The 17,067-nt window shown below is 45.4% G+C and overlaps 1 protein-coding gene across 3 annotated transcripts; it reads right to left on the bottom strand.

The window, feature by feature from the left end:
* Nucleotides 1-2,962: 2,962 nt before the first annotated feature.
* On the bottom strand, nt 2,963-15,847 carry enc3 (ectodermal-neural cortex 3). 3 transcript variants are annotated; one of them, XM_035647780.2, is made up of 4 exons: nt 15,452-15,847; nt 12,701-13,735; nt 11,836-12,609; nt 2,963-4,371 (listed from the first exon to the last, which is right to left on the bottom strand). In XM_035647780.2, exons 2-3 carry the CDS (start codon nt 13,721-13,723, stop codon nt 11,863-11,865), a joined length of 1,770 nt encoding a protein of 589 aa, XP_035503673.1. In that variant the 5' UTR covers nt 13,724-13,735; nt 15,452-15,847; the 3' UTR covers nt 2,963-4,371; nt 11,836-11,862. The 3 variants fall into 3 exon arrangements, with proteins under 3 accessions (XP_035503673.1, XP_035503671.1, XP_035503674.1); XM_035647778.2 differs by having other exon boundaries at nt 15,493-15,847; XM_035647781.2 differs by lacking the exon at nt 15,452-15,847 and adding an exon at nt 14,283-14,625.
* Between the last annotated feature and the right edge of the window lie 1,220 nt (nt 15,848-17,067).

Raw genomic sequence — 17,067 nt, 5'->3', positions numbered from 1 at the left:
AGTCTCCTCTCAGTCGACAGTTTGGAGGTGTTACTCTCGGTGGTATTTTAACTCTAAAACATGTATTTCTCATTTTAACTAAGCTCATTCAAATATCTTCTTAATAATAAAGAAGATCATGCTTCAGGATTCATACAATTTGATGTTCACCTTGTTGCTAAATGCTGGATTTAGTTGACTTTGTTTCTCTTGTGTGTAGTGTTTTAAATTCAGAAAGTAATTGCAGGGTTATTTTTATTTTTTCCCCCAGATCCGTCAGATTAGATCTGATTTGACCAGAGGCTGAGTATTGATCGGCCCCCATCCACCATTCTGAGCCGGGGCTGCAGGGCCGTCCTCCAGGCCCCCTGGGGAAGGTGAGAGGAGGTCGATTCTGGCCTCGACAAGGCTTCTTTGTCCTTGTCCAGAGCAGGCGGAGGCCCCAGCTGGGGGTCCCAGGCCGGCAGACACACGCCGATATTTGGGTGGAGAGGCGGCGAGCAACGTCCCCTGTCCGTTCTACCTCACTGCCTCCTTTCTCTTGGGTTAGAATGAGGCAGTAACTGCTCGTCCACACACACACACACACACACACACACACACACACACACACACACACATATTAAGAATACATTCATATTCATGAAAAAAACAACTGACACACACATCTACAGATATCTGTCATATTCTTCAGTCCAGGATCCAGATTGTTATGACAGTTTGTCCTCTTTCTCTGCTTGTATTCCCCTCCCTCCATCCCTCCATCCCTCCATCCCTCCCTCCATTTTCTTTTCTTTTTTATTTTGTTTTGTTTTGGCATCCTCTGAGGTTCTTTTGTCTCCGGCCGACTTTCAAGCGTCTACTTATTCACCGTTGTTTAATTGTGTTTGTCGGCGAGATCCGTTTGAAATTGCTCAGTTTGCACATTAACATTACAATGGGCGCCGTTGTCCGGCCTGCTCATCCCGCTGTCCAGTGCCAGGTCTCCCTTTCAGAGAGGGGTGTTTCATCTTTTTGTGCATGTCTGGATTGTATTTAAAGAAAAGAAAAAATCCACGAATTAAGCTTTGATGAATCCCTGCACACACACGCTGGCACAAACATGTCCACATGCTTGACTGGACAGTGCCTGTTACAGGCACCATGTCATGGCTGCAGAGGGGCAGTTTTTCTTTTGGAGCTGTCTCTTGTTTATATCTAATTAACAGCGAGCTTTGAAGTTTTCTTTTTCTTTTTTTTCGGTTGGCTTTGAAAAGATTTAACAATGCTGCTGCATTATGTCACTCAAGTGTTTAATATAGGGCACCCCCCCCCCCCCCAAGGCTTTTACAGTATGTAATTGGTGACACAAATTGTGCAATTTGCAGGGAATGTTCGGTTAATTAAAACTTAATGAAATATTTCACCTTTATATTCAAAGAAAAGAGTCACAGCTTTCAACTTATCTGAGAAATGTTAACTTCATATAGAGCACAACCATAGAATCTTTCAGCAGGCTTTATCCCTTCTGACTTGCCAGAATTCTATTTCACTCCCTCCCTCCTTGCTGTGAGGAGACACACACAGAAACGACAGCTAGCAGAATCGCTTACTGTCCCTTTAATAGTGTAGGTGAATAGGGGCGGGTTGGGGCTGTTATGATTCTTCAGTCATCATTTGATCATGTTGATGATCAGTAGCATGTTCTTAAATTTAACCAGATTGAGTTTTCAGCCACTTTAACAGCATTGGAATTCCACAGGAAGGAGAACTGTGGAGTCCATTTGGCTCCGGCCAATTAACTCAAGGTCAACTTTATTTATTTTTTGAATCATTAAATGAAGTCACCACGTCTTGCACAATTTGCCCATTAACAGGAAACATTTATCTTGGTCGTGAGACAGGTTGGCGTCACCAGAAGACAAGGAATGTCCACACACCAGTTGATGCTCCCACAAACTTCATTATTACTCCCCAGGTAACGTTTCGGGCACAGGACCTTCTTCAGACAAAGTGCAAAGCAAGGAAAGCAATAATTTTACACCTAAAAAAGGAAATAACCAAACAGAAGTGATGGAAAATAAAGAATAAAAAAGTATACTATTCAAAAACATCAGCAAGTACATTCATGTTCCATTAGACAATACACCCAGTAAGTGAAATACAATGTTCCATCAGTCATCATCAGGTTAGCGTTACTGTACCCTCCTGGTGATCTGCTGTCGTCAATCTATTGTGTCCAAGGTCAACAGCAGAGCAGAATTCAAACAACAGCTGGTGTTTGACTCATCTGTTGCCACGTCGTCCGAGGGACAGAAACTCTGAACAAACCAAGTAAATAAAGTTTAAATGACACCACTGAAACTCCAAAGAAACAAGTCATCAAGTGATGTCTGATTGGAGGTGGATTGTTTAGACAACACGTGCATAATGGTTCGGTAACTAAGACGGAACAGACATTTTTCAAACCTCAGGCCTGCAGGCAGCACACCTCCCTCAATCCGAGTGTGGGTACATTCCTCTCTGCTTCTCCTCCCTCGCCACTCCACGCAAGCGTGCCAACCTGACATCTTCCCACCCAACGCCCAGTCTGGACTTCTCACGTAGACCCGGCCGCAGTCGAATGAGAGGTATGGAAGATTATCACCTGACTGACGCCCAGCAGACATTCTTCAGGGTTTGAGGGTTATAATGCGTGAGCACATTTGACGTGACGGGTGCCAGAGCAGCAGCGCCGTGGCTCGCACCTCACATGCCACATCACCAGAATGTGTGATATCGCCATGACAAGAGGGTTATTGTGAGATAGACAGGATGGGGGGGGACAGGCGGAAGGAGACGGGTGTTCCTGGAAAATACCAAACTACTCCCAACCTGCATTGGAAACTATTCCAGGCACGTTAAAAGTACCTGTGTGATTATATGGCTGCCCACGCTGTTTAATGACACAGCTGCAGAATTCCAGTCATTCCCTGGGAAAAAAAAGGGCGGACAAAGGACGGAATATGTTTTCATCAAGATGATATTTATTGACACGTTATGAGCATGAAGTAACAGATGGTGTATTCAGTAATAGCTTAATATACCAGTATGTTTGATATATTGGAAAACTGCACACACATGAAGATCGCTAAGAGAGAAACAACTCAGTGCTACAAAAAAGGCTTTGATTATTCACACTACCCAATCTGGGTTAAGACAAAGACAGAAAAATTAAGACCAATAATACGATTCTTTGTACAAACTGTGCAAATCAAAGGCTTCTATAAATTCATCACAAAGCAAATATACAAACTATACACACAAAATACTTCCATTAAAAGATATTAGAACTACAACGTTAACTAATTACTTCGCTTTCCTTATTTAAATCCAAAATAACACTAAGGTAAGCTATTTGGGTTTTGGCAATATTTATGTTTTGAACATGACCGCTGCTATTAAGCGTCATCAAACATTGTCAGAATGTTTTCTAAAATGAGAGTTCAGTAAAAATGTTTATCACAAGACTAGAACATTCACAAAAAACTATTTCAGAACAGAAAATACATAAACCAAAAAAGTTACTCTTCGTTGAACAAATACAGGCAAAACTATACATAACCCTGAGACACAATAACACAACAAAGACAAAATCATAGCTTGAAATAACATCTCGACACGATATCAAGTTGTCTTCTTCAGCCGTGATTGGCCACATTCTCTCTTGCCAGCTTGTATTTTAAGTTGAGGAGGAAGATACAAATTTAGCTCACCAAAATTGAGGGAAGCCCAAGTCCAAGGTCTAAAAATACAGACAGGAGGATTGTTTCTGTGCACAAAATCATACACTTCCCCAAATGTCCTCTCTGGTTCCCCGTACGCCTGGCAGAGCAAAGGTCTAATTCAGTCCATCAGCAGTCCATATAAATTACACCTGAGTGAATGCCCAGTGTCAGGAGGGGAGAAGAACCACAACAGAGACTGTTGAACTGTAAAACAATGTCAGTGAGAGACAATAATGAGTCCTTTTCCTGCTAAACTGGTGGTGATGGAGCGAGTCAGCTGATAGTCACAGTAGCTTATTTGACCCAGGCGGTGGAAAGAGACAATATTGAAAACCTCAGGCAGATGCCCAGAGAACACATCTATGCAATCGGCTTGTTTCCTATACATGTAATGAGTCCAGCTCAAGCTAGTGGCTACGTGGGAAAGTTACACAAGAACGACGGGTAAACAGATCAGGTGGAAAGAGGCGGCAGACTTCCAGTCTCTGGGCTGTTTCCAGGACCCGGGCCTCAACTCCTCTGCAGATGAAGATAATGTGGATCAGGCTTGATGGAGCCGGAGCAGGAATACACAAACCCTTCCTCCTCCTCCTCCTCCTCTCGGCAGCCAGCGAAGGGAGACCGCATACCAGACACCATGGCCGATCTGTGGAGAGACAGAGGGAGATTAACGTTTAGGTCCTGTGAACTCGAGAGGAGCTGCTGTCGTATGAGGACCGGCCACATGACCAGAGGGGAGGCCTGGACATTCTCAGGGAGCGGAGAGGAATGCGGAGACTCAGGTCGTCCCGAGCAACACGTCAGCTTATCAAAATGCCATTTTATCAGGCTTACCCACATAGCGTTAATAACGCCTCGGGACAGGGCCTTATTTAACCAGAGTCCTCCCGGCATGAGGGATTAAGCTGCTCAAGCCATTTATGTCGCTAGGTAATAAATATCTGTGGGTGGCAGAGGGGACGACCCCGCTCTGTGAAAATAAGCTGATAAAACACATATTCCAAAACCAACTGCTCATTTGCTTAATCCGGGTAGAATTTATACTGCATGAGAGCTTCTTATGGTTGAAATTTCAAATTCCTCTGTGTTTTTAAGCACCAGTTTTACTACAAACACTGAGATGAGTTGTTTGAGGTTGCAGAGAAACAGCCTGGGATGAGAATCCAGATACTTGAGTGTCTAATTTTCCTCCCCTGCTGCTATGGAGGAATGTTCCACTGCATATTTTTGGGGAGTTGTGGGAGAGAAATCTGAACATGATGTATACATCTAATTAGCATATTTTTGATGATAACTCTGCGCTGTCAAGAGCAGATGAAGAATGTGTGTGTGTGTGTGTGTGTGTGTGTGTGTGTGTGTGTGTGTGTGTGTGTGTGTGTGTGTGTGTGTGTGTGTGTGTGTGTGTGTGTGTGTGTGTGTGTGTGTGTGTGTGTGTGTGTGTGTGTGTGTGTGTGTGTGTGTGTGTGTGTGCGCTCTCTATTCTGGGAGGATGAGAGTTGACAGTTACAGGCAGGCTTTGCTGGGGGCTTGTTTGGATAGCCTAATGAGTTCCCATTTCCATGGCCAACAAAAGCCGGCAGATACTACAGAGGCCTCTGCTGATCTGTACACATCTGTTACTGTTGTGAATGCAATGCCTGGGGCGTAACAGTAGGACACAGCCCATTGGAATAACAATAGGGAGGCAAGAAGAGGTTACAAACAACCTTTAGCAGCAGGAGGAAAACTCTCTGATAGTACATCAAACTCCTGAAAAGATTCACCGCGTCTGGTGGTTGATGCTTTACAAACTACAGTATTTCCTATTTGACCTGAATTCACAATAGACATATCTGCTTCCCAATGTTTCTCCAGAAACCACTTATGCTGGATTTTGGCAGCAAAACAATAGTTTTGTTCGACACCTTACTCTGAGAAACATAAGCAAAGATACAGACAAAAATTAGCATTGAACATTTTGGGAAATGAGCTTACTTGTTTTTGCTGTTGCTGAGAATCAAATAAGGGGATTGATACATTACTAAAATTCAAGAATACAGCCGACCAAGTCAGCTTATCTAAGCGTAGCTCAGCACAAAGGCTGGAAATGGAGAAAAACGGCTCGTTTAGCTCAGTTACAAACTCAAACTACAAACCTTTGAAGCCAACTTATTGACATGATATATCTAACTTGTTTAATCTGTAGAAAAAGTGTATAAAGTTGTGTTTTTTTCTTTTCAGTACTTCCCATGTTTTAATATTGGACCTATTTTGACATACGTCTACCTAAAAAGGACTGAAGTTCGATATTCAGCCTTAAAAGAAACCTCTTACAGTCTTTCTGACCTGAAGTAACAGTTGCAATGTTTTCTCTAAGACATGGATCTGCAGGCCTGATGGAAGTTTCCACTGCTGCTCTGTCTCAGTCCACATGACTGTCCACAAGATTCTGAGTTCATTACTGACCTTTATTTTTTTAATTAGTAAGAGTGCAGAGGGGAGGGAAAAAGTTAGTTTGTATTGCCCAAGTATATTCCACGAAGGTTATAATGTCATCATCATCATCCCAATCGCGCACTGCCAAACTTCAGCTACCTCAGCTACAACAAGGCACCTGCTGTCATCTGAAATGAGCTCTAGACAGTCTCCAGAGTCCCTTCATTATTACCTGTCACGTCAAGGTCAATTATACACAACAATCCTGAGCAGCACTGACCTCAATGTTCACCTGTGGCACATGTAAAACTACCATATATAGACAAACTTGACTGTCCTGACTTAAATTCAAACTTTGTTTTCACTGTACCAAAACAGTCAGATATGACCTCCTCCTGCCAACAGGGAGTAAGATGTCTGAGTTTGGGGTGCCAACAGGTGGCGAGGTAAATAACTGTAGCCCAGGAAGTACCTAAATGCGTGTCTTCAGTCTGGTCTACAGTGTGCTGCTGTGAGGGATGGAGGGGGTCTTCGTGACCTTCAGCTAACCAAACAGATGGGCTGGGACCATATGAAGTGACTGGATCTGGCTCTCAGAGGTTTAACCTGACTCAGTCCGTCTGCTTCCACAACTTGGGAATAATGCCAGATTGAGTTCGACAAGAGAAAATAATAACTAAATCGCAATAATTGTAATTATTAAATTCCTACGTCTTGACCAAAATATTGCACTTTCTAGTTGAAAGAACCTACTATAGGTCGCATTTGTCAAATAGACGACTGCTGCATCATGCCACTCATCGCCAGTTTTTTTTTTGTCGCATCTGCGTCTTCTGGAGGCCCAAGTACCCACAATACACCAAACCAAAAGTCCCCTTTCTTTATCTGTCCCTTGTGTCCAACAAGGCCTGTGCCATGATTACTAATGACCACCTAGAATTCCACTGTATTGACCATCGAATGAATCACTGGGACTTCATTTACATGAGTCGCCTTTGTTTTGAGGGACAATGAAGGACTCCAGGATGAGCGGCTGGCATCTTGGTACAGCTGCAAAGTATAATGAGCCACATCTTGATGAATCCTTGCAGAAACTCCAGTTCAAGATCGGAACAAAGGGCGTCTCTGTGACTGAATGTGCGCCACTTCAGGACTACTTCAGGGGCGCAAATATTACGTAATTCAGATTAATTACCAGGCAGACACACTCTGTCCCGTCCCAGCTGGCTTCCTGAAGAGGCCCCTGTAACTATATGACAGCTCATCTCTTTTTCAGGGTGTAATCAAATTAGTCTGGGTGATTATTCAGCCATTTTCAGCATCTTCTTCCCTTTTGCTTTTTGTTACTCCCAGCTAGGATAAAAGACCAATAAAAACTCCATTAGGTTTATGCTAATTTAAGCTGCCACGCCGCACACTGTAATGTGGCAGATTGATTACTCAAGGGACCAGAGATGAAGTGTGTGTGTGTGTGTGCGTGTGTGGTGGGGGGGGGTTGCAAACACGTGCTAACTTTTACTGTGTGTGTGTGTGTGTGTCTAAGAGAGAGCGGAGGTGGGATCGTTGTTGTACACAGATGCCACAATAAAAGCCTCATTCAGCGTGTGTTCCTGGTGGCCCTCACAGCGAGGCATTAATAAAACATTAGCATTGAGTAACTGGGGGGCCTCTGTGCTCCTCCTCCCCGATCCCACTGTGACCTTTCCATTTTACAGCAGCTGTCTGGGGACACAGAGAGCCCGCCGCTGACTCCCTCCGCGGCCCCTGACCTCTCCAGGTGTACCCCATCACACAGAGCCGTGCCCAACTCATAAGTGCTTCAGTTGGAGCTGTTAAAAAGGGGAGAAGGCTGATTATGTCTGTGATTTTTTTTGTAGCAAAGGAGGGCTGATGAGGAGGGAGGGATGGAGAAATGGGAGGGGGGGGGGGGGGGGGGGGGGGGGGGGGGGCTGACAAAACAAAGGCTCAAGTGTCGATAAGTCATTTCTGGAGCCATTATAATTCAGCGGTCTGAAGTAGAGAGAGACTGTGCTGAACTTTGTGCAGGGATCTCTAGTTACATCCCATCTGCCTGCAGTCTGGTACCAACAGCAGACCAGATTTCACCCTGATGCTATTCAAAATACTGCCTTCAAAACATATACAACCAATATACCAGCACCAACATATCTGCCAGCTGTAAAGATTACATATAAACAGGTTAAAAATGTCAAAATAAAATCAGTTTGATTTTCAGGATGTTAAAAAGCTATTTACTTCTCCCGTCTACACCATTACAATCATGATGCTTTGACATCTACACATAGGTTTCCATCAATAGCGGGTTCTGGTTTGGCCCCGGTGTCTGAGGTCAGTCACATCTGGTGGAAATTCACAAGGCTACAAACGACAGTAGGTGGTGACAAAAAGAGCAGCGTGGCTGGTAATCCCGTACAGGCCATGCATAGTGGCAGGGCAACTGAAACGGCCTCAACCACAACGCAGCGTTTACAAATCTTTACTAATGGGAATGCAGGCCACACCTTCATTCCTCCCAAATTAGCGTATGGATGGCTGGCTTTTTAAAGGACAGGCAATGTCAGCAATGTGACTCTTTGGGTGTGTGTAGGAGTGCGAGTGTGTATGTGTATGTGTATGTGAGTGAGAGAAAATCACAGTGGTACAACTACAAAATCAGTAGTTTCACAAAAAGAATTACAATACTACCAGTGAACAGCTGACTGGTGGTTGTCAGCCCCAGTGTAAAACACGAAAGGAACCTACATGCACACATGCACACGCACACACAATTATTTTCCTCTCTGATCCCAGCTGAAAGTTGACAGCCTCGGGAGCAGGAGTATTTTTGGGCGGGCGTTAGTCTCGGCTGCCAAACGGTGCAAAATTTAGCTTTGCTTCCTCTGGTCTTACTCGCTCTCCTCTTCATCTTCACCTTGCATTTTTGTGTATATACTGTTCGTCTCTGTACGTGTGTGAATGCGTCCTGCTCTGCGTCACCTTGTTGTTCACTTAATTTCTGCCACCTCACTCCTCCTCTCAAGCCCCCTCCCCCCGTCTCGGGTGAGAGAAAGTCAACCAGCGTCTGGGTAAGACGCCTGCGTAACAACCTCGAAATCTGAGCTTTTTCCATGTCTGCTGTAATTAAACATAAAGACAGTTGGCAGCGGGACGGTAGCTTCGGTAACTGCGTAGCCGAGTTCATAAGGATGTGGTGTCTTGATCTTTCATAGCCAGCCAGCCTGTCTCCATCAGGCCAGAAAAACCTTGACTACCACAAACCTTGTCCATACCAGCAGCCGTATAACGCTAAGCCGCCGGCTCCATCACAGCCAGCTGCTAACTGTAGACACAAGTTACACATAAGCCTCCTGCTTCTGACTCGCTTCCGCTTGGTTTTACTTTCGAACTTCTTGGCAGCACAGAGAGTAGCTTGTTTGGACTCACACGTAATGGGGTCTGGCCATTTTTCTGAAGTTGCCCTTTCACACATGTGGCACACAAAAGGAGATTGTGTCCATATTAGGTGCATTTTCACCTGTGCTGGAGAAACTGTTTAGTTGAGGCTCAGGGCAGTGCCTGGGTTGAGGAGGCATCACACTCAATCGGACATTACACAGACTCTGCACTAGGGAGCTGACAAGCCCATTTAATGTACGGTCCAACTGATTTGGAAATAGGCGTTTTTTTTAACGCACAGCTCATCGGGTTAATGTCTAGATAGAATTCTGGGTTGGGATACATATGTGAAAGAACAATTAGTCACAGAAACTGACCAATATAGTCAAACTAAAGGATTTGTTTTCATGGTAACAACTAAAAAAGACCTTTTACTTGAGGGGGCGTTGAAAAAGATGCAAACCTAAGAAGTTTCCATACTATGATCAGAATTTCCTCTATCTATAATCTTCACATCTAACCCTCAGCAGGAGAGTGTGTAAGTGTAAGACTTGTATAAGCAAACTGTTACTTTAAATGTGTATGATTTTGAAGGTACTACATTCTTCACAGCGTGGATGCAGGCAAGGAAATTTGGATGAAGGCAAACACTAACAAACATGGAGGAGAGGGAATGCCACACAAAACAGAGTTATTCTGAACAGGAGGTGGACGCGGAGCAGCCAAGACAAAACAAGGAGCTTGTATCTAAAAGAGCAGCTACTTCTGTCATTGGTTTGGCAATGAAAAATCTGACACGCACCAGAAAACCGGACCCAGAACACCACTAACCTCCTTTTAACCACCCGCTCAAAAAAAATCACTCCAAACAGCAGAGTACTCCAGTCTCTAGTTTTACTTTAAAATTTCATTACGCCTGTGAAGATAAAACCACATTACCATTTATAAAAGATGCAGCAGAGTCTGAGCTTTTTATAAAATGCAAATCCACTGACTTGTGTTGCAACAAAACAACTTTCCATTGCATCAGTGTTATAACAAGATCATGAAACTTAAAAGTAGCTCCACCACCTCCTTGCAAACCTATAAAATGTCACTGTATTTCCTCGTTTTATTTCCCTGTGTGAGCTCCTCCATCTCTCCCTGACTCACCCTGTACTGAAAACACCTGAGGAGAAATTTATTATGTCTAAGCTCACATGAAGTCATGAAAACTGCCACCTGTCGTTCCTTCAGGCAGGTTAGTTTGAGTAATTTTTCACTGACATGGTATGTTACATTCCAATCAATAATATTTTCATACCCTGTGGGTGGTTCTGTCCTTTTTTCTCTCTTGCTCCTCTGCTGATGAGATTTTTGATAAGATTACTCATCTTACTTTTTAGAACAGATTGTCTCTCTTCTATCACCAAACATGTTGCCAGAGTCTGGGTTATTTTAAAGTTGTTGTTTTTTTAATCATGTAAAGCATTTCTAAATATTATTTAAAAACAACGTCTGAAATGTTCTTTACAGTATGAGACACATTCACCTTTTCACACACAGATTCATACACTGCCTCTATATACAGAGCTTTCTCTTATCACACAAACACACTGATGGTGCATTGATGGCAGTTTGGGGGATCTTGCCCCCCAAAAAACATGCAAACCGTAGGAGCTGGGCATCCAACAACCGATCACGTACAATCAAGGATGACCACCGTCCTGTGCCACAGCCTTCCATAGGAGAGCCACTGTTCAAGCCCTCCTCTAAATCTCACCAAAACCTTTTCTTTGCTCCTCTGGCTCCGAGCCCTCAACATGTTTAAACACCATGTGTCATATCACTTTTTACAACTTACAACTGTTCTGAGGTACTGACTCATAACAGTCAGTCGTTTAGCAGCCAGGAGGCCCTGCCCCCCTGTCCACTTGCCTTCTTGTGGCTACAAGCACAGACCTGATCCTCGCCTCTCCACCTCGCTCCTGTCACTGACACAGGTCTTGTGTTGCAGCTCCCTCTCTGTAATTACCAGCACCGCTGACATTCCTCCTGCTCCCTAACCCAGGACTCCGCCGTGTTTATTCAACACCCAGCCGCCACAGCAGCTAGATAATGTGTAACTGTAACCACTAGCAACCCCGACAACAGTGAGGGGTTTCAAACTGGCCTTGTCCGGTAAAACTCACATTCACGTGGGTCTGTGAAGTAAGTGTGGTTTCAACTGATGTGACAATAGGGACGCTATGAATAGCACATACAGTATAATTGACATCTTGTTTGTTTGTGTCAGTTCCAGAAAACTACAATTACTCACCGTAGAAACCGCAGACAGTGTTGCGCACTACGCTGAGAGGTACTTCCATGTGCTGACGAAGGCGGTGGGAATGAGTGAGTAGGGCACACTGGTCACACTGTCCCAAGAGTCTGACGATGGATCGTAACAGTCTAGTGTCTTACACCTCTGAGCCCCAAAGTATCCCCCGACCACATACAGTCTGTTTCCTGACGCCACCGCGTGACAGCTGATGCGTTTGGCCGTCACGTCGCCAAACTTTGTCCACTGGAACGTCTCGCTGTTGAATCGGTAAGCGGAGCTGGCAGAGAATTCAGTGTCGCCGCCGATCACCACAACGTGGTTGCCGACTACTGCCGCAGCTGTGTATCGCCACAACTGGGGACAGGCGGCCGGAACAGACCACCGGTTCTGGCAGGGGTCAAAGCATTGCACCTTAGGGTACTTGTCTCTGTTGAGGCTGGTGCCCCCAAAGGCAAAGAGTTTGTTTTTGGCACCGACGACGGCAGCGTTGCTCACCCCTTCTCTGAGTGGAGCCACCAGGGCCCATTTGTTGGTCTGGGGGTCGTACTGCTCCACCTGCTTGAGAGACACAGATGGAGAGGCAGGAAAGGATCCCGCAAGAGACGTATGTCCTCCCACAACATACAGCGTGTGGTCGAGCTCTGCGGAACCGTGTCCAAATCTGGCTACCAACATGGGGGCTGCTTTGGACCACTCGTCATGTAACGTGTCGTAGACCCAGACATCTTTAGAGGCTCCATTCTCAGAGCCACGACCTCCAGTAACGTAAACCTGAGAGAAAGGCAGAGAAATTTCATTTGAGTACACCTACATAACATTATCAATAACTGTATCAAAACTAGGGTATCAATCACATACATACCTTGCAACCAATAGCACAGGCACTGCATTCTTTCCTGGGGCTGGGGATGTCTGTTTTGGGGGTGATCTCCTTGGTCTTGTTGTCAATCACATAGACTTTATCACACATGAAAGTCTGTCCTCCCAGCAGCAGCAGGGCCTGGCTGACCTTTCTTGGCCGAGCACAGAACCCTGTTACAATACCGTCGTTCTGGAGGATCCTCATCTTACACCGTACTGCATCTTCAACAATCTCCCGGCCCACCTTGTGGCACATCACCAACTCCTCTGAAGCGACATTCTTCAGCAGATACGTTTCAGGGAGCAGCGCCAAGCGAACACAGCGCAGCAGCTCAGGCAGCTCGCTGTGCCTCCGCTCCATGTCCGCCTTAACCCAGTCGATAACAGCCTCATACACCAGGCTCTCATCCTCCACCTCTAGCTCCTCACTGAGAATTAGCTCCTGGACTTTGTCTCTGGGCAGGCTGAGGAAGTCCTCTGTCCTGAAGAGAGTAGCAAAGTTTGCCAGACACATCCTCCATGACAGCTCGTACAGTCTCTGACACTGATGGGCGTCTGACAGCAACATCATCCCCAGACAGTTTGACTGGTGGAGGTTCTTTTCTAGAAACTCTGCGGCGGCATCTCGAATGTCGTGGAATTGAAGCATGTCCCCGGCTTCTAGGAGCGACTCTGCATTCTCCTCGTTGATTAGGACTCGGGCCGAGTAAGCGTAGTCGAGCAAAAGCTCCAGCACCTCCGGATGAAGAGAGTCGTGGAAGTTGACTTCAGCGTCACGGCTCTCCCTGAGCCCACCACTGAACATGGCCTCAAAGTACCGGCTACAGGAGGCCAGGACGGCCCGGTGACAGGGGAAGGATCGGTTTCCGGCCTTCAGGACAACATCGGTGAAGACTTTTCTTTTGCGCAGCAGGTTGAGTTGCGTCAACAGGCTGTCCGCATGGGACGTCTTGTGGAAAAGGTGGATATTCATGGAGCCGGAACTAGATCGAGACTTTCTGTTTTCGTGGTTACTGACAGACATCTTGACTGGGACCTGGAGGAGTAAACACAGAAAGAAAAAATATTGGCACCGGTGGAAAGAGTCAATCATTTGTTTAATGAGAGTCTGACAGGAGGAAGGGATTCTATGAATGCACGCAACCATAAACACTCCTCCCATTTTATGATTAAGCAAAACTCACTATGTCAACATCTGATGAACGGGCTGTTCAAAAGAAAAAGATGATATCAGTGTGCCAGGGTTACACCAGACTTTTTTTTTTTGTACCAGCGCTTTGGGTCCATGAAAAGCGCTTTAAAAATGAAATATATTCTTATTATTATTCAGACTTCAGAGATGAAAGCAGATCAGATAAGAAGCAACTCTCCACACAGAAATCCAGTGTGTGCCACAAAGATTTTACACTGTGAAAGAAACACATCACCCGCAGGACTCAGACCTGTGACAACACATGAGCTACAGCAACTCGCTCCAGCCACAAACCATCTGTAATTGTTGTCAGGTAAAGAAGCAGCACCTGGGTGTGTTGCCCTATATCACATCTTCCCTCCCCTATAAACATGTCAGGGCTGTGACTCACCTCCAACCACAGCGCGAGCCAGTGGATTCCTGACAGCCTGTTCTGTGTCTCTCTGCTGGCTCTCGCTCAACACGGTGCCAGACGGCAAAAGCTTTTCAAGCCCACATGAGCTGCGACACCTCGGACCAGCTCCTCAAAGATCACATCGTGTTACCACTTAGGGCCGCAACCAACGATTCATTTCATAATCGAGTAATCTGTCGATTCTTTTCTCTATTAGTCGACCAGTTGTTTGGTCCATAAAATGGTGCAAAATGTTGAGATGATGTTCTGTTCACACACAATGTATTTAGTTTTCTATCACAGATTTAATTAGTTGAAATCATAGAATATTGACTCCCCCCCCCCCCATAAAAACTACTTGAACCGATTAATCGATTATCAAAATAGTTGGCGATTAATTTAGTAGTCGATTAACCTTTGCAGCTCTATAACCACTGTGCAATAGATATTCAAAAACAAACACCTCGCTAATCTGTTCAGACGTGGGAGGAAATGACAAGGCTGATTCACTTCACTGCATCCTGCACTCCAGTGAATATAATGGCACAAGAACGCGCCGGTGTGAGACAGCTGAGCTCATCTGACTGCAGCTCGTTGGGGAGAGTCGTGGCACCGCACCGGACACAACTCGGAAAGAGACCGGCCAGATAAATATCTTCTGCTTTTAAAAGCCTCCATTGTCTCACGGCAGATACACTGAAGTGGGCTATTCAGCGCCAGTGAAAGGGGCCGGGGGACTTCCGTGGAGGGGACTCGGCGTGAAATCCAATTGGTTTTGTGCAGCAAATGTGAAAACTCCGGGTCTGCACCTCAAGCATGCGCTCAACTTTCCTCCCGAGTGGTTGTTAGCGGCGCGGCGGCGGAGCGGCAGCAGAGCGGCGGCGGAGCGGCGGAGCGGCAGAGCGGCAGAGCAGTTAGGGCGGCGGAGCGGCAGAGCGGCAGAGCGGCGGCGGAGCGGCAGAGCGGCGGCGGAGCGGCAGAGCGGGAGCAAAGCGGCAGAGCGGCGGAGCAGCGGCAGAGCGGCAGAGCGGCAGAGCGGCGGCGGAGCGGCAGAGCGGCACTCTGCTCCGAGCAGGCGACATGAAAGCGAGCCGACGTTACTGCGCGTGAAACCAAACTCCTCAACATTTCGGAAGTTGGGATAAAAATACATATCAAAGACTCACGTATCGTCGGTGACCCGCACGTTAGGAGGATCAAGTCGTACCTTTGACGGCCGATCCGGTGGATTCCTTTATCTCGGTCACAACTTGTTCCGCCGTCGCCGCGTCTCTTTGAAGTTTGTAGCTCACTTTCGACACAATCCGCCTTCCGCGTTCAAAACTGTCTCGTGTCCCAAGCCGTCGGGAAGCGGTCGAGCCGGTGCTTATGCATCGCAAGCTTCTTCTTCTTCTTCTTCTTCTTTGTTCTTCAAACGCACAAGAAGAAGACCGTCAATTGATTTCAATAGAAGTTGGTCTCTGTTGTTTGCTCTCGGAGCCACGCAGCCTGCAGCAGAGCACCGAGCTGAGCGGAGAGGAAGAGGCCGAGCGGCGGTGCTGTTCACTGTGGCTCCTCCCCCTGCTCCTCCTCCCCCTGCTCTTCCTCCCCCTGCTCCTCCTCCCCCTGCTCTTCCTCCTCCTGCTCTTCCTCTTCCTCCCCCTGCTCCTCCTCCTGCTGCTGTTCCTGTCCAATGGGCTGAAACAGAGCAGGAAAAAAGAGACTGTTTAATTCTTAATCCAAGAATCAATCCATGTTTTAGATATCGAAGCCACAGAAACACCTGTCACTTCCATCTGCAGACGATTTGTTCACAGTGTTCAGAATTTTCAACGCTTTTCATAAGAGATAAAAAGGCCATAAAGACTAAATATTTTTGTTTTTTAAACACAATTATGTATCGTATAATATATATGTAGTATGTACAGAAAGTACTGAATATACAATATACGTGTAAATATGTGTAATTTTGTATTTTATTTAGCCCTTTTTAACATTTGTTCGAAATGTTAGAATAACAAGTTTATTTGCATAGCACATTTCGACAACAAGGCTTTTCAAAGTGCTTGCTTTACATCATGATAAGTTGTAGAAGCAACATGACACAATACAAAATAAGCATTTAGTGGAGGATGAAAAATAAATAAATAAAGATGATAGGAAATAAAAGAGTAAAACTAACAGAGCAGTGTAAGAAATGAGAAATTACACTGTGGCAAACAGTGGCAAACACAATAGAAGAAGAACAATCAATTAAATGTTGACTAAAACATTGAAGATAAGACAGATGATAAATCACAGTGCGCTTAGACTACAGTTATAGATATGAATGGGATAGGCCCGAATTGAATATGATTGTGGCAAAAATAATGTTTGAACCTTAATTCTGAAAGAAGTGAGAGTCGGAGCAGACCTCAAGTTTTCTTTAAGTCTTAGTTTAAAGCCCTTAGGGCCCTGATCAGGTGAAGACTGACTGAATCTCTATGCTCTGGTTTGTAGAAATACTGAGTTTATAAGTTCCTTCAACACAGCCAACAGTTCAGTAATGCATATTGTACATTTTTAAAAATGATGAAGGTCTAAGAACTGTTTGAAAACAATTTCCTCACTGGCAGGCATAAAATATATTGGAGACGCTTATTAAATACCCACCACGTGTAAAGTTTATACAGTATTCACAAAAAAAGAGAATACAATAAAATATGAACTCTCTGACACATGTTCTCAGCCTTCGCCCAAAGTGCCACCTCCACATAACCGGCGGTCTTGATGATCATATGATGGCAGGTTAAAGTCCTTCTGA

The sequence above is a fragment of the Scophthalmus maximus genome, chromosome 13 (genome assembly GCF_022379125.1).
Source record: "Scophthalmus maximus strain ysfricsl-2021 chromosome 13, ASM2237912v1, whole genome shotgun sequence".
Classification (NCBI taxonomy): Eukaryota; Metazoa; Chordata; class Actinopteri; order Pleuronectiformes; family Scophthalmidae; genus Scophthalmus; species Scophthalmus maximus.
Note: the sequence above shows the minus strand (reverse complement) of the source record. Positions and strands in the feature narration are given on the sequence as shown.

Bases quoted from the DNA above. Each gene is read 5' to 3' on its own strand.
- enc3 (XM_035647780.2), bottom strand. From the start codon at position 13,723: ATGTCTGTCAGTAACCACGAAAACAGAAAGTCTCGATCTAGTTCCGGC. The intron at 12,610-12,700 runs GTATGTATGTGA...CCTTTCTCTCAG, and splicing joins CCTGTGCTATTGGTTGCAAG to GTTTACGTTACTGGAGGTCG.